Source organism: Balearica regulorum, chromosome 2 (genome assembly GCF_011004875.1).
Source record: "Balearica regulorum gibbericeps isolate bBalReg1 chromosome 2, bBalReg1.pri, whole genome shotgun sequence".
NCBI lineage: Eukaryota > Metazoa > Chordata > Aves > Gruiformes > Gruidae > Balearica > Balearica regulorum.
Window position 1 is genome coordinate 120,731,403 of NC_046185.1, and position 17,340 is coordinate 120,748,742.

The 17,340-nt window shown below is 38.0% G+C and overlaps 1 protein-coding gene across 1 annotated transcript in view; it reads left to right on the forward strand.

Annotated features, from left to right (window-relative positions):
- Positions 1-773: 773 nt before the first annotated feature.
- NPHP3 (nephrocystin 3) overlaps positions 774-17,340 on the forward strand; it is a 28,394-nt gene continuing 11,827 nt past the window's right edge. Inside the window, exons 1-16 of the mRNA XM_010308591.2 lie at positions 774-1,480; positions 1,872-1,997; positions 3,251-3,401; positions 4,875-5,027; positions 6,350-6,483; positions 6,734-6,894; positions 8,781-8,928; positions 9,497-9,571; positions 10,112-10,291; positions 11,634-11,737; positions 12,461-12,575; positions 13,452-13,595; positions 14,145-14,242; positions 14,731-14,833; positions 15,443-15,525; positions 16,590-16,728. Of these exons, the coding sequence (XP_010306893.2) occupies positions 1,127-1,480; positions 1,872-1,997; positions 3,251-3,401; positions 4,875-5,027; positions 6,350-6,483; positions 6,734-6,894; positions 8,781-8,928; positions 9,497-9,571; positions 10,112-10,291; positions 11,634-11,737; positions 12,461-12,575; positions 13,452-13,595; positions 14,145-14,242; positions 14,731-14,833; positions 15,443-15,525; positions 16,590-16,728 (2,268 nt within the window). The 5' untranslated portion in view covers positions 774-1,126. The remainder of the gene's footprint in view (positions 1,481-1,871; positions 1,998-3,250; positions 3,402-4,874; positions 5,028-6,349; positions 6,484-6,733; positions 6,895-8,780; positions 8,929-9,496; positions 9,572-10,111; positions 10,292-11,633; positions 11,738-12,460; positions 12,576-13,451; positions 13,596-14,144; positions 14,243-14,730; positions 14,834-15,442; positions 15,526-16,589; positions 16,729-17,340) is intronic.

Genomic DNA, 17,340 nt, shown 5'->3' on the forward strand with positions numbered 1-17,340 from the left:
TCTCCTCATCCTTGGGAATCTGCTCCTCCAAGATTCTCAGGATGGGTGAAGGAACCAGACAGGGGTTTGTGAAGAGGCAGAGAGGGAAATGGCATAAGGATAATTTAAGGTGTAGATAATCTAGGACTGCCTTATTCCTGAAAGGGGAAGGTCTTCAAAGAGAGAACTGACAAGTTTCAGACAAGGCCAGGAGGCAGCACAAGGTGCAGGGACTGAACTCAGGTGTGACCCAGCACCATTACCCAGCACTTACTTCTTGGTAGACCCACCACCATCTCTTCTCGGTTCTTCTTTGGAGCGTGCCAACTGGTCTCAAAAGTCACTATTTTAGGGTGGTGAGAGATAATTCCCCCACAAGGTCTCTACCACACAAAACCTTGTGGCACAACCTGCAAGCCCGCTTGGCCGAAGAGAACCTGGCGTTACAAATGTGTAGACCAGCCCGGGGTGCGGTGCAACCTGCGGGCTTTGGAGCAGGTGATGAACCCTGTTGGCCCCTGCTCTCTGAGAAGAAAATGGACACTTTTTTGGCTGATGCTGCCCGGCCAGGCGGCAGGGCCCGGCAGGGCTGAGGCTTCCCCAGCACACACTGAGATAGTGCCAGTGGGAATAGGAGGGTTTGCTGTGCCCACAGGTTACCTCCTGTTTTTAAAAGCAAAAACCTAAAAATCCTTCACTTTTCCTGAGAGGAGCACATTCCCGCCCTTCGGCCGCAGCCAGGCCCCTCCCACTCACCACTATCGTCCGCCGCGGCCCCGCCTTTCCCCGGCCTTCAGGGGCGCTTCATGCTCCCCCTCCCGCCCCGTCCCGGAGAGCGCTGCTGGAGCGGCCCGGGAGGGGAAGAGGGAGGGAGGCGGCCCGCAGGGCGGCTTCTTCCCGCCCTCCCTTCCTCGTCCGGCCGCCGCAAGGAGCGGACCATGGCCCACGGGCTCGGAGGACCCGGCGGCTCGGCTGAGCCGGGGGAGTGGTGAGGGGCGCTGACCGGGGCGGGAAGCAGCCGCCTCCGGGAGCGCTCGTCTTAGGCATGTCCCCGCCGTCAGGGCCCGCCGAAGGCACCGGCCCCTTCCCTTGGTGTTAAAGCGCCCCCCTCCTCCGGCAGCGGGTGCGGCTGCGGCGTCCCCCGGCCATGGGGACGGCGTCGTCCCTGGTGAGCCCGGCGGGCGGGGTCGGGGAGGTGATCGAGGACACGTACGGCGGCGGCGGCGGCGAGGCCTGTGAGATCCCGGTGGAGGTGAAGCCCAAGGCCCGGCTGCTGCGCGGCTCCCTGCGGCGCGTTGGGGCCTCGCGGCCCGGCGGCCTCATCGGGGCCAGCTTCAAGTCGACTGCCTCGGTACAGGAGCTGGAGTGCATGGCCGAGTACGAGCGCCTGAAGAAGGAGTATGAGATATTCCGTGTCAGCAAGAACAACGAAGTGGCCTCCATGGTGAAGAAGGAGGCCAAACTGGACAGGGAAAACAAGCGGCTGCGCGCTGAGCTACAGGTAGCTTCCACTGCCCTCTTGGAGGAGGGGGCTGAGCGGCGAAGCGGGGCCCTCACGCGTGAGGCTGCGAAGGGCCCGTCCCGCTTCCCAGGAAGGCTGTGGTGGGGAGGTGACAAGTGCGATAAGTTTTTCTTCCCAGGGAAGGCAGGGTGCTGGGGAAATGGTGCATGCCCCAGTGCTATCCTGGTGAGCGCCATCAGGGTTCGGTCAAGCTGTGCCTCTAGGAATGGGGACCATGCGATGCGTAGCCGGTGTTTAGAGCAAGGAGAGAGGTGTAGGGTGATGGGATAACGTTGTATTCAGACTTGATTTCCACTAATTGAAAAGTAATCTAAAATTTTTTATCAGCGCTTGCTTTTGCTCCTAAAAATGGTGTATTAAATGTTTTCAGGCACTGCAGAAAACTTACCAGAAAATACTTAGAGAGAAGGAAAGTGCACTAGAAGCTAAATACCAAGCCATGGAGAGAGCCGCTACTTTTGAACATGATCGAGACAAGGTCAAAAGGCAATTCAAGGTATGGCTTGACTTTTCCTGAGAAAATCGCCAAAAAAAAGATAATGTTACTTGGTCACATTCCCCCAATGAACTCTTCTCCAATAGTTTTCATGAGGACCTCTCCTTCTTAAAAAAAAAAAAAAAAAAAAAGAACTGTGGCTGCTTATTTCCTTCTAGATAATCCTACCAAAACTCCTCCATAAAACTAAGAGGAAAAAATAGAAAATAACTTGTTAAATATTAAAAGGATATGCAGTGATGCATCAACACAGGAGTATATTCATATTTGAGAGTGGCAAGAAAACACGGACTGCAAGCTGACACATGCTGATGGAATGTATAAACACAGAGTTCCATTATTTCTGCATGAATTTTATATATAGCATTGTAATGTTTAACACTTCTAGCTTATATTAAATAAAAGTGTGTATTGGTTCATCTCTTTTGGCTGCTAAAACATGATTGCCTGTTAAAAGTCTTCACACTTTCTGGAGGGATTATTTGAAAGGCCAAGCTTATGCTTCTGCTTTTCCCCTGCTGCAGATGGTGATACTTCTACTACCCAAAATAGGGCAATAGGTCCTGATATTGCACTATTTTTGAGATTCTTGATATCTTTAATTGTAACAGGTGTTAATGTTTGGTAGATATATAAAAAGAGGATTGGTTTTGACCTTATTTAAGAAAATGAGACTTGAAGATTTCATATCTCTATTTAAATCTAGGTTCGTGTTTTCTTCCCCCTGTGATGGTAATATTTTACAAACAGGACAAGTAGAGATGCTTGATCACATTTTATCTTATGGAATTTAAAGTTCACAACAATCAAAATTAAATACAAGATTACATGTAAGTGTAAAAAAATACCTGCAAGAATCAAAATACATGGAAGAGTAAAATGGAACCTTTGAAAAAAACTATTACATGTTGTGATTTTAGAAGACTATAAACTTGAAAAGATGAAGAAATTTACTTGCCATTGTTAATGAACTTCGCATACTAATGCAGACTTCTAACTTTCAGAACAGAATGTTATGGTTTAAGATGGTAATATTTTAAAAATAGATCATTTTAAACTATATTTCCCTGCTCATTTATAGGTTCCTGATGGCTTCTTGTTCACATTTTCATGCCTTTGCCTGCTAAATGAATGCTAGAAATTTATTTTTCCAGTTGAAAGCACATAATGTGAGCGTAGGAACTGATACTAAATTTCAAAAGATTTATGGTTTGGTTTGGTTTAGTTTTTGGTTTTTTCTATCCTGCCTCTAGATTTTTAGAGAAACTAAAGAAAATGAGATTCAGGACTTACTGAGGGCCAAACGAGAGCTGGAAGCAAAACTTCAGAGACTCCAAGCCCAAGGGATCCAAGTGTTTGATCCTGAAGAATCTGATTCTGATGACAATTGTACAGATGTTACTGGTGAGCATTTTGTGTTGGAACATGACTGAAGTCTCTGCATAGTAAAGCACAAGACAAATACTTATGTTCTTTTGAAAAAAAAAGGTTTATTAATCCAGGTCGAAAAGCAATGTAAAATAGTTTAAAGGATAAAAGCAGTTGACTTTACAAACATAGTTTAGATTTTAGGAACCCCACATTTCAGGCCTTAAAAATGAAGAGATGAAGAAAATAAAGCGCTATCTAGACACAGTGACTTGAACATTTTTTTTTAATTGTTCCATGAACAATTCTGAGTTTTCTAGCCTTTTTTGAGTTTTCTGATTCTAGATCTGAGAGATCATGTTTGAAAGGATCCAAAAAGCACCCCTTAGATAGGCTTACTGTCTGTGGTGATGAAGTGGGCCAGTCTCATCTGCTGTACTTTTCAGAATAGCAGAGTTGCATATTTAACAAACATGAACTGACCAAAAAGAGTAATTTTATTGAAGAAGTTTTTGAAAGAGAAGCCCTAGCAAGCTTAATGACAAAACCTTGTATATGCTGTAAGAGGTATTTGATAATATGGGAAGGATTCAGATAGGTATATGATCAGTTCTCTGACTTTGTATCTGGTTCAAAATAGAGCAATAATTTTAGCAGACAGCACCTTAACACTCTTAAGGATGGCCACCGTGAAGGGTTACTGAGGAAAAACTGCTTGCATGTGCTGTTGCTTAACCTTTGTTTTGCTTATTGAGATATATCAACTGTCACATCTTGGCAGGAGTATAAATATGCAGTTTTTAAAAGTAGAAATGTTTCAAAATGCAGTGATTGGCTTTTTGCATAGTGATTATGCATTTGATGAACTTTAGTCGTACTAATAGTCTTGTTTTCTTTTATATGTTTTCTGTCATTTTTTGCGTTAAATTAGTTTTTTAATTCATTCTTCCCTTCTTACCTTTTTCTAAGTATTTTTCAATTTCCTGATTTTCTCCATGGAAGAGTTATTTAGTGTCTTGAAAGTTGTATATTGATTGGCAGAAGTGTAATCCAAGCATATTTCAAAGAGATACTGTGAAAGCTCTTCCACACAGCACAGAGAATATATTTCAGCCCTGACCTACAGCCTCTTTACGCTGTTTCCAGTGCTGGAACATTCTCGAATAAACGTTGTCAGGATGTGTACAAATGACTGCAGCAATACCGTGAACTGTTTTCTTGATTAGTAATCCAAGTCAGCATTTGAACCCAACAGATGTAAGTGATCCACCTAATAATAAATATTAGCAAATAACCTCATCCTTTAGCAGCATAGCTTCTCATTAACTTTGGACTAGCACCCACTTAGAACTACAGCACACAAAGGTGTGAGCAAATTTGCTAAAGCAGAAAAAAATTATCATCAGTGGCTTGTGGCAGTAGGTTTCAGCTGGAGTATTTAAGACTGATATTTTACCTTGTTTAGTGACAGTGAAGATGTTTCGGTTGGTTTTTTTTTCCAATTCTTAGCTACTGGGGCACAATCTGAATACTGGAATGGAGGAGCTTTGGGAAGTGAGCCGTCCATGGGTAGTATGATGCAACTTCAGCAGTCTTTCAGAGGGCCTGAATTTGCTCATAGCTCTATAGATGTTGAGGGACCATTTGCAAATATAAACAGAGGTAAGTAATGGTGGTTTGTTCTGATGGCGTTATATGTGTCTATGTAATTTTTCTATCCATTCTTATGCTTTCTTAGCTCCTTTGCTGTCCATTCTTGGGTAATTTGACTAAAAGGTTATTTGGAATTCTTTGTGAAAATAAAAGGAATCTGTAGGTGTACATGTTAAGTTATGTTTAATATATTTGGTGACTATGATATGTGCAGCAGTGATTTTAGCAAACAGCAGTGAATAGTCCTTCACTGTGAGTAAACAAATTTTGTTGCTTATGTTGACTAAGAAAGATAGTGATCTTTCTTTCAATATCTGCTGGCATTCTTTTTCCCATTTTTATTCAAATTTTCTACTTCCCAAGTATGAATGTTACGTTTGTATTAGAATAAACTATATCCCTGTTTTTTTCATTGGATTTGCATGGGGTTTGAGTCTGTTTAGGGGGCCATTCATGGAAATCTGATTGCAAGACTAGGATGCATGTATTGTTATTTGAATTGGTGTTAGATATTTTGTTATCAGTAATTGTTGCTTTTGAACTTTGTTTCCAAATGGCCTCTTGTAAATTGTCTTCTGGTACTCTGTTTTCCCTCACTGTTGCCCTGGCCCTGGAATCCCTCCTGCATGTAGTTGACTTTGCTGGCAGTTTCTCCCTTTTTTCTTCAATCCTTTGGGCTCTGATTCAGAAGTCTGTGTCTGCAGAGTGGGAGGGGAGGGTCTGCTCTGTGATGGCTCCAGCTTGATACACTAAGCCTTTCATCATGCCATGTAGTACTGAAAGGGGAACCTATTCCTAGCTTGAAAGAATGACCGGGCACAAAATGAAAAACTTAAGGAAGTTTTAAAATTCATTGTTTCTATAGGGAGTTAACATACAGTACTACAGAAAGCAATGTACTTTATCTCAAGAAGGGGAAGTTCCATAATGTTTTGCTGTCATTTATTTGTGTGGTCTAATTGAAATACATGTAGATCTGGAGTGAAAAAAAAAAAAAATTCAAATATGAGTGATTTTATTATTCTTGCATATTTTTACTTATTTTACAACTACCAACTTGATTTTGTGGATACATCTCATCAATCCTATTTAAAGGAAATAGCATTTTAATGATAATATGAATATATTTAACACTGTTGTTTTGCCACATTATCAAATTATATGACATTATCAGATGATATGGGTTCTCTAAATTAAAATTATAAAATTAAAATATTTGAGTAAAAATGTTAAACACTTATAATGTTAAGAGGTGATGAGTTATCTGTTACGCAGTGTAATCAGATAGGAAGATCTCTAGACTTCATTTTGGTCTTTTTTTTCATTGGCAGATGATTGGGATGCTGCTGTCGCCAGTTTGTTACAGGTTACTCCTCTGTTTTCCCACTCTCTGTGGAGTAACACAGTAAGATGTTTTATTATTAGTACTGATGAGACTCAACTAGAAGTGGACATCTTCATTAGAGTGAGTACATCATAAACTTACACTAACTTATATGCTGTTTTGTTTCCACTGTGATACTTACTCAGAAATTTATCTGATATTTCTTGAAACTTCTAGTAGGTGTAGCCTGATTTCAGTGAAGTCAGTGAAAGTATTGTCAAGATTTTAGAGGAAGAAACTGCATAGAGAAAAGAAACTGAGATTTATCTAGTAGGTCCTTAGTGCTATGCAGATTTAGTAATAAAGTACCATTATTCAACTTTGCTTTCAGAACTACTCACCAAAACTTCGAACAATCTGTGAAACAATGGGGTACTTCTTTCAAGTTGTTAATTTTTCAGCAGAAAATGAAAGGCCTCTTAAGGATGTAAGAAAATGGGAAATTGATAAAAGTTCATTAGTCATTTTGCTCCTGCATTTAACTTTGCCAAGGTAAGTATTTTCCAGACTGGTAAAGCAAATGGAAACTGGTAATTTATGCAGAAAGCATAACTTATGAAAATGTATGTGATGCTTTGCTCAGTACATTTCCTAAGCTAGTATCTTCTAAGAAATATTCCTTCAAACTTTAGGTTTGCTAGGGCAGACAGTTAAAAGAATATATCAGCTTTGTATCATTTCCTTTTTCTTGTGGCTACAGATTCTCTTAAAATACAGCATGAAAGATGTCTTCATAATATGGAAATGTTTGCTTTCTAAGAGCAGCTGTCTGTCATGCATATTGCTGGAGTCTTAGGAATTCAAGATGGCTGGTGTGAATGTCCTCAGTGTTTTTCAGTTGCTTATCAAGCCTTACACCTGTCTGTAGTATGTTGATTTTATTCTGTCATATATTATTTTTTATCTTTGGCTATTTTTTGACTGATTTCATGGCTCCCCTGTGTGGTACCTTATGCTAGCTTTCTACGGCTTAATTTACTGAAGTCATGATGTTTTATGACAAATGGTGATGCAATGTTTTCTGTTTTTTCAATGAGTAATTTCCTGACCTTCTAGAAGAAGAAACATGACTTAGGAAATGAAAAGCACCAAACTAGGAATACTTTTAGAATTGTGTTAGGACTGTTTCTGTTATGCATTTGGGAATTTTGGTCAGAGTTTGTTTTTGATGTTTGGAGGAGGGAGGGGTGTCCTTTTGCTGGAGAAGAGAGAAAAGGGGAATAGAAAAGACAAATATTAAGAATCACAGAGTGGTCATTCCAAAACATCTGTATGAATGCAAAAATCTGATAATACTGGTACGCATTGTTTCATATTAGGGGTAGGTTTTGAACTCTAGGCATTTCAAATACTGTTGTATTATTACAGCTCTTGTATTAACCAGACCTCCTGTTTCTGTAAATAAAACATCTGTCTGCAGAGAATTAATGTCTGGTTTAAGATAGTAGTAGCTAAGATTTAGAACAGTGGAGTGCTTCAGGGAACAGCCAGGTACCATAGAAGATGTTGATTTATTTTCATAGAGGAATCAGACTAGAGCTGCCATACATTTATGCTCTTAGAAAGATAATGTCAGCTGCTGAGAGTATATTGATACTCCAAGGGGATACTGTTGCCAAATAACCCAGTTTTATGTATGTAGGTCACAAGTGTTTGAGAATGAAATACACAAGAGAAAAAATAACACGAAGGAGTATTCCTGCCAACAGTATTCACTTAGAAAGTTTCTCTTCGAAAAACTTTGATGAAAATTGTAGTGCTCATATAAAGAACATAATATTTGAGAGATCCTGTCTGCTATCGTCAGCGTCCTCAAGCTGTATAGTTGCTTCTGTGGAACAGCAGTAGATTGCTGGGAATGACATACATGGATATCATTCACGTAAATAAATACAAAGTGCTTTTGAGTTTTCAACTACTATAAATTAAAAGACCATCCTACATCTGACAAACACTAAAGGACTTTTCCTAAAAAGGTCAAAGAATAGAACAGAGCCTTCAAATAAGTGACGGCAGAGCATATATATGATGCTTATTAATCATCTGTGAATTTGCATTCTTTCCATGCAAGGCAATTACCTTTCACTCTGCGTGTTGGTATGACAGGAAGATAAACTTTTAATTTACAAAGCAATAATTTTTAAAATTAATAAATGGTTCTAATGGTTTTGGTACAAGTAGCATAAATTTCTCTTAGCTGTTCCTTGCTTCAGAGTTTATCTTAAATTCTCTGCTGAAATATTTGCTTGCCCTTTGTTGCAAATAGATATGACTTTTGAATTAGATTTTGCAGTGAAACCCATCTTCAGAGCTTGTGTTGATTGAACTGTTTACTACAGCAGTGTAATATAGCACAAGAATGCTGATTTCCAATCTAGTTGTTTGTTGGAGGACTGTGAAGAAGCCTTCTTGAGAAATCCAGAAGAAAAACCCCGGCTAATTTACCACAGAAAGGAAGATGGCAGAGTCAGTTCACTCTCAGTGCAACAGTTAATCGAGCAAATTTCTTACAGGAACAAAGCAAAGGTATGGGATTTTGAAGACTGTTGAATTTTAAAAGGTTTACTTTCCTGCTGTAAACAACATCGAGTGCTAGTAGTCCCAGATTTTAGGAGAAACTGCATTACGCTCATTGCTCTGGATGCTCATTGTATGAGCAGATTGATGAAGCTGAAATTTATGAATGTTAGGAAATCTTCATTAGCAGGGGAGAAAAAGAGCCACTGCATTTTCACTGAAAAAAATCCCTATGCTATATGGATAGAATTTCTCACCTGTGTTGAGCTATTTAAATGGCAAAGTTACTTATTGAAGGTCCCTAGCTAAATGCTAAGAGAAAGAAGTGTACCTGCAGAGAGATTCCTCCCATCTGGAAATAGATCAGTTGCCATTTATTTCCCTCTACAGAGAGAACTGCTGAGAACAGCTGAAACTAGATGCCCAACTTTTAAAAGCTTAGGCAAAGTGAATCCTACTTAAGGAATGCAACAGAATGGAATTAAAATGTCTTCCAAAATGTTTTTGTTGGAAGTCCTAAATACTGTTCCCAGTTGGGTTCAGAGTTGTGTCATGCTTTGCCATTTACTTTTTTCAGATGATTGATCATATTGGAAGTGTGGAGGAAGGAACATATGAAATCTATAAATGTGTGGAAAAACTAATTAAACAGGTAGAGTACACAATGCATTTCAGCTTTTTCTGTTTCTTCTCTGATTTATGATCTTCAGTGATGTCAGTGTGATTACTATATGCTACTTAGATGTAATTCAAAGGATCCTTTTGTGTTTTATCATTAATATCTGGCAAGCAAAGAAATCTGCAAGTGTAGATAAAACCCCAAACTGAGCAGTGCTTTTATGGACAGAAACAGAAATAACAGGAGAAGAGGATCTATTTGTGACCAAAATTCTCTTTTAATTTCTCTTCATCCATATCAAAGGATAAGGAAAGATTGCATAGTCCATTCTCTGTTTATCCTTCTTTGTGGTGAGAAGACAAAAACCCATGTCTTGAGACCTGTGCATTCAGAGTTAACTTGGTTTCATCTAATCGCTCATTTATTTATGTTCTCTGCTAGCCTAAAAGGAAACGAGCATATTGATGTTAGAGCTGCACTCACATACAGTGAAATTGAGAATAACACCAAATGTGCCTGCACTGTTAAGAACTATAGTTGCAGTTTTCTCCATGTAATTTTCTTTTTACTTAGGATATATTGGGGTGTGAAATGACAGAACTAGAAGGCAAGGAGTTGGGTAGTAAGGAAGAGTCCATTGCTCCTGAAGAAGAAGTTTTTGGTGATGTATTGTGGGATGCGCATGATGAACAAGAACAGATGGAAGCTTTTCAGCAGGCCTCTAATTCAACATGTGAGCTGGGATTTGAGAAAGTAAGTACATTGGAAATGTATATGGATGAAGGGGAAGTCGTCACTCATTTCCATGCCTTGTTAGGCAAGATGTACTTCTACAGAAGAAGCTGTGCGTGAGAGCATCCTTGAGGCTGTTACTCCTTAGGCTAGAAGAAGCCATATGTCTTATATAGAAGGCATATTTATTTTCTGGGAAAGATGCCAGTTTGTGTGTTGTTGAATGGCATTGATGAAGAAACAGTTGTTCCTGCACTGGAGAAAAGCACTGTAACGGTGTGCCAGAAGGAGGGTGTTCTCCTAGACTTTGGTTGTCAATACAGAGGCTCTGAATGTCTTTTTTTTTTTTGGGGAGGGGGAAATCCAAGCTATATCTTGACACCTGGACACTTTGTAGCCATACATATGTGAGAAGAACATAGGAAAATTAAAAGTAGAGGGTTGCTGAATAGCTCAGTGCTTACTCATTACTTGAAATAAAACATTTCAAATTGGGAGTATCAGGAACAGTTATATGTAGGGAAGGTATAATGAACATAGGAAGAAAAAACAATAAAGTGGTTGTGGAAAGTGATGCGACAGCTTATTTGGGCATCATTCCTTGATCTTATAATGTAACATAAGCATGCGGTTTCTGTGTTGTTGTATTTAAATTGTTAGTACCCTTATTTTACTAGCATAATTAATTTTTTTACTTCACTAATTACATATTGGCAGTGGGTTAGAGGATTGTGCCATCTTTACTACATTCTAGAACAGTAAAATAATACACCATTAATAGAAAAAATCCCCATGTGTTCTCCACTTCTTTTTTGCAGACAAAATATTTCTCCCAAGTGAATGAAGGGTGATTTTTGGTTTTATTTTTGTCATCCCAAACTCTGCTACAACATTCTTGGGCATTCATGTGGTGAAAGCAAGCCGTTCTTTTGCGTGCTTAGTGCCTCAAAATGTAATTCATGGCAGATGCCAACTTTGAAGGCTTTGTCCTGGCAACCATATCCAATGCAGTCGAGTAGTTGAGGGAAAGGGGGGATGGGGAAGCCTGAACAAACATAGTACCAAATTGCTTTACTGTAGTAACAGTAATTCAGTTTATTAGCACTGCAAGTTCCATTTTAAATAGAGTTTTGAAAAAATGTTTATTTATTTTACACGTTCTTTAAGAGAGATGATAATTTTTGTGTTTTAAGTGTTTCATTACAAAATTTATTTCAATTTGTATTATATGGCATTTCAGTAACTATTCCCTTATCTTAATAAATCTGTACATGCATTTTCTGTCTAGATGGTTTACAATACCAATTACTGTATTTCTCCCTTAAACAGTGGAATAATTGTAATGATTGTTTCTTTTTTATAGTATTTTGAACGTCTAAATGACCTAGTAGCAGCACCAGCACCAATTCCACCTCTGCTTGTATCAGGAGGTCCAGGCTCTGGGAAATCGCTCCTTCTGTCAAAATGGTAGTTTAACTTTTTTTTTTGTATGAATGAAATTTAAGAAAAAAGTTACCATTACATTTCAAATATTGTATCAGTTTAATTAGAGGTAAAATGGTAACATTTACAAAGCACTGAAGTTATTGAAGCATCCTGGAAAGATTTGTAATAATTGAGTAGCTAATTCCATCTGGACTGCCTTTAACATCTCCCTGAGTCCAACTGCAACACCCTACAGATCTGTCTTTGCACAGCATTAATAAGTGGTTTCAGTAGTACAATAGTGTTGTGCTTCTCTGATACGCAAGAGGGGTCCTTTGGAGTCTTTTTAACTGAAATAAAGGAAAGATCTGACCCAATAATTTATCATAGAAATTCATTTTATAGTCACTTGTAGGCTATGACAAAATTTGCTGACATAAAAATAAATTGGTAGTGTTGATAGTGTCATTACTATTTAAAAGCTTAGTGACACATGACCATCCCGTGCCAGGAAGGGCACTTGTTAATGGCTATTACTACTGGGGAGAGCAAAAATGGAATCTGACATAAAAAGTTCAATTATAGCTCAGGAAATGTCTATCCTGTTTTGTAAGATAAACATGGAACACCTCTAGCTCAGGCACTCTATCTCCTTTGGCAAAACTGCCTTTTTTTTTTTTTTTTTTTTTTTTTTTTTTTTGAGATACTATTGCAAAATCATAGTCTGTTAAGTGCTTTTTTTTTTTTTTTAACTTCTCTCATTAGGATTCAATTGCAACAGAAGCATTCACCAAACACTCTAATTCTTTATCACTTTGTTGGGAGGCCCATGTCTACTAGTTCAGAATCTGCGTTGATAATTAAACGCCTTACTTTAAAGGTATGCTGTGTTATTACATACCCTGCATTGCATGATTCTTTGGAAAGTGCCAGTGCGTGTGTGTGTATGTTAAAAGATAATATTTTCTACAGCTTTTTCTACATGAGTTAAGAGTAGTACAAATGTAAGGCATTATAGAATGGGGGGAATCTGATCCTATACATTGAATGCAGATCAATTAAATAGCATCTCTAGGATATTCATAGTAGATTGACATTAGCAGTTATACTTCTGGTGACCTATATTGATGGCTTATAAAAGCATATAAGCTTCTTCCAAAATTTCCTGCCATCTGGGCGATGAGAGAGGCAGGTGGTACCTCTTCTGTCTATGTGTTTAGAAACCTGAGGCTGTATTCACCAGTTGGCACCATACTGTTCCTGGACTAGTTTCTCTCCTATGTTAATTTATTTTCTAATTGTGCGTTAGATATGTGGGGAATAAGCGAGGAGTATTTTTGTGCCAGGGTCTAAGTTTGCTTTTTCCTTTACGAAATGGCACTAAGGACCTCACAGGACTAAAACCTTTAGAAAAATGATATCAGTTGTGCTCTCCTTGCAATTTTCTCATGTATTTTAGAAGTCTGCCTATTTAACCTGTGCAATGTTTAAGCCCTTTAAGTCTCCAAATTCCTTGTCCATTGTGTAAAGTCAGGTTAGCTCTCTAGAATTTACACAAGTTCAATAAATATTCTTTGTTCTGCATTTGCCAGCTTTCTGCATATACTAGAAGGAAAGAATCCTATGCGAACGTGGCTAGAAAAATTGCTCTAAAATCATGTGGTGGGTTTATTTCCCTCTTGTGTCTATAGGACTTCTTTCAACTATCCTGGTTGATTTTTAAGGTAGAATTTGTTATATGTTTATAATTTTGCAGCTTATGCAACACTCTTGGTTAGTGTCGCCTCTGACTTTGGATCCAGCTAAACTTCTGGAAGAGTTTCCTCGCTGGCTGGAAAAACTTTCTGCACGTCATCAAGGCAGCATTATTATAATTATTGATTCTATTGACCAAATACAGGTATGTTTTTAAAATAACTTGCCATTTGTCAGTATAAAAGAAACTTTGACTATTGCAGTAGGTTCAGCTGTACCTATGTAAGAAAAATATTAATGTTTCCTTTGCTCTGAAGAGCACATACAGAAAATAATTTTGCAAAAAGTGCAGATGAGTTGAAATACAGTCTTTCATTTTTATAGGTAAAATTTGTGTTTGGTTGTTTTGTTTGGTTGTTTTTTTCAAATTTATCTCAACACCTTAATTTTTGAGCAGTCCAGTTACGTTATTTATCCAAAGGTTCAAGGCTGTGAGCTGACTTAGGCATGTAAATAACCTAGTCCTTGAAGTGAATGTTTCAACAATAGTATTCTATCTTTTTCTTTAATGTACAGTCATGCTGATACATACCAATAGATAATTTAGTACAGTTTCAAGAGCCATGAACAATTTTTAAGGACACTGGAGAATTTAAAACTCCTTTCACTGAACTGTGCAGTTAATGAAACCTACTGACTTCTGGCATTTGTTTTGAACAACCTTTGTATTGAGTAACCAAAATTTGTTTTTAAGCAAGCTGAGAAGCATATGAAATGGCTGATAGATCCACTGCCAGTGAACGTGAGAGTGATTGTATCAGTGAACGTGGAAACATGTCCACAGGCTTGGAGGTATGTTATATTTCTGAGATGTTTCAAAGTAGCCTGGGTTAAAATTGTTGTTTTAAATTACAGTTACTCACTGAAGAGCAAACAGCCAGATTTGTCAAGACCTGGAGATGTAATAGGATAAGGTTTTGCAACCATTGAGGACAACAAAAGCTTCTCTATTGTAACTGCAGTGAGGACAGGTTTTAGCTGTTGTGCAACCAGATTTTTGTTTTACTGTGATGTATCTGTCCACATGACTATATGAACGAGGATATTAAATGCAGTCAGAGGCACATCAAGAACCACAATACCATGATATAGATCCAGGATAAGGCTAAAAGTGGAAATTTGACTTGTCATGACTAGAATGTCGTAGTAGCAGGGAATAGCTTCAATTGCTGCTTTGATATCAATCTTTTAAAGTCTCTGAAACTTTGATGTCTTTTTTTTTTTCCTTTTGTGTGCTATTTAATAAGGTCTGAATATGACTTTGTTCTCTCATACCAAAGGTTGTGGCCCACTCTTCATCTTGATCCACTGAATTCCAAAGATGTTAAATCTCTCATTAGTGCAGAATGTAACTCTGCAAATGTTAAATTGACTAAAGAGCAGGTATGTCTGTTGCAGGTCTTCTGAAGTACCTTACTCTAGGATAATTTTTAGTGAAAACATGGAAAGATGAAGTAAGCACAGGTACCAAAAGAAAGTATTGTGTAGCTATCTAAATATTACTGCTCAAGACAGCACACAGTTTGAGTATTTTTTATCCCATGGCTCCTAGCACTGAAACACAGATGGAACAGCATAAATTATTAACACAAAAACTGTACAGTTGCACATATTGCTGTAAACATGTTCTTTCATTTAGAATAATAGAAGGTTTAGTATTGCATAATACTGTAGCAATGATTGGATAAGTGTGGAAAAAAGTATTTTACCTCTTTGCCTTGGAGACTGATTCTGTAAGGTAATCCTCATCTTTAGAGATGTAACGGTTAGACCCTAACTATTTTCATCTTAAATTTGAAGGGAAACTTTTACTCATATGCTGCTCTACCTAGAAAAACATGCAGTATTTTGTGCACTAGTTACCATGTCATAGTCTTCACATGTTACAGATAGAAGCATATCTAGAACTTTTATTTTCTTGTCAAACGGTGAACATAATATTGGTATGGTTAACTTTGTCTTGTCTCACAGATTTTGTTTAAAATGTTGTAGGAGAAGAAGCTTGAAAGACATTGTCGTTCCGCTACAACTTGCAATGCTTTGTATGTCACTCTCTTGGGCAAAACCATTGCTTGGTGAGTTGGGATGATCTTGAAATTATTATGCTCATCACTAGATTAGAAGAAATCAAGTAGGTTTGTTGGCCTTTTGAAATACGTTCATTTAACATAGAATGAATCTCTTTAAGAAAAAACAATGGAGCAGTATGCAAAGTTTCCCCCTTCACTGACTGTGAATGCAGTGGGAAGAAAGATCGGAGAGTGTACAATTGCCGTTTTGATACTAAGCGAATCCAAATAGTTGTATCTGTCTGTTTTCAGCTCTTCTGTTTTTATTTTATTTTTCTGTTCTGATTTCTGAGTGTGTCAGTTGCTTTAATGTTTTTTAATGGTATTTGGAGAATGTTGGTATCATTTTGTTAAACAGTTTAATTGAGTTTAATTAGTTTAATCAGTTTAATTACAATTCTGTTGTATTTACTGATGTATCAGATCCTTTTAGCCTTAAAATCTATGAGGCAAACTAAGTTCAGCAACTGTTCAGTTTAACATCCTGCATATGGTACTTTGCCCTATAATTCCTGCTGTGGAGAAAATTAGTCTTGCCTTGTGCAAGAGAATACATAATAACTGCATTGGCTTATTATTAACCTGGACTTCATCTTGTTGAGAAAGACCCATTTTTAGTTTAGAGACTCCTGGAAGATGATACACTGATTGATAATTTACTCTGGGTGACTGATTTTCATTATTTTTTGTTGCTGTTTTATGTTCTAGAATGCTTAATTGCTCCTGACAACATGCTTTTTAAATGCATTGAATGAAACAGCAGCGTGTGGTTTTATCTTTATGCAACCTGATGTTCTTATTCTGTACTCCTGCTGGAGGAAAGAACACTGCAACGTACTTTTTTTAAAAAAATAAAAATGTTGCAGTCATTTAGAAAAATCAGACAATATAACAGAAGGTGGCTTCAGGAATTCACCTCTTCTATGTTGAATCTCACCAAGTGCTGTGCACCTTTTAAACCCAGTAGGAATTCAGGGCATTTTTGAGATAGAGCTCTTCAGTAATTTCAATTCATCTTGATCAGCCAAATTTAGTATGTTAAACCATGCCTTTTTTGTCCTTCTGCTCAGTATTGGAAGTACAGGAAATATTGACGAAACCCTTCAACAGTGTTGCCAGTGTCAAGACACAGTGTCACTGTACAGGCTTGTTCTGAGATCGATTCAAGAATCATTGCGGAGTGATAAAGAGAAAGGTCTTTTGAGAGAGGTAAGCAGAGAATGCTTCAGTATTTCTACACGTATTGTATATCCTTTCCCGTAAAGATTTTTTGTTAAGTTGAAAGTAAATATAAATTTATGTTGGTTTCTGTATATCATTTGGAGATTACTGTATTATTAGTATAGAAGAGACAATTTTATTTATCTTCTGTGTAACTATAGAACATATGACTGCTTTGTGTTAAATTTCAACTTGGTCATTGTCTCACAAACCAGAATTTTTCCACTGTGATACAGAATTAGCACTTCCTTGCTGATCACTACCCTGATCCAATGATTAACTACATTGAGCATAGTAAATGTAATCAAAAAATGTTATCTTGAGAATACAGGGCACTGCTTACTAGATTCCTGATTCTTCTTCCTACCTTTGCAGAATTTCCCTGTTGTGTGGAACATTTTTTTGATTAGGACATGATACTCAATAATTGCTAGAAGTTCTTTGGTGCTGGCAGCGTATGATCTTCAGCATATTTTAATTAGATGGAAGTTCCTTATGATAAAGGAATTATTTTACCCCAGTGTTCTAGAAGAAAGTCTAAGGAGCCATTTGTTTGTCCCAAAGTGTCTCATTCGGTGCTTTATCTATTAGAATATTCAT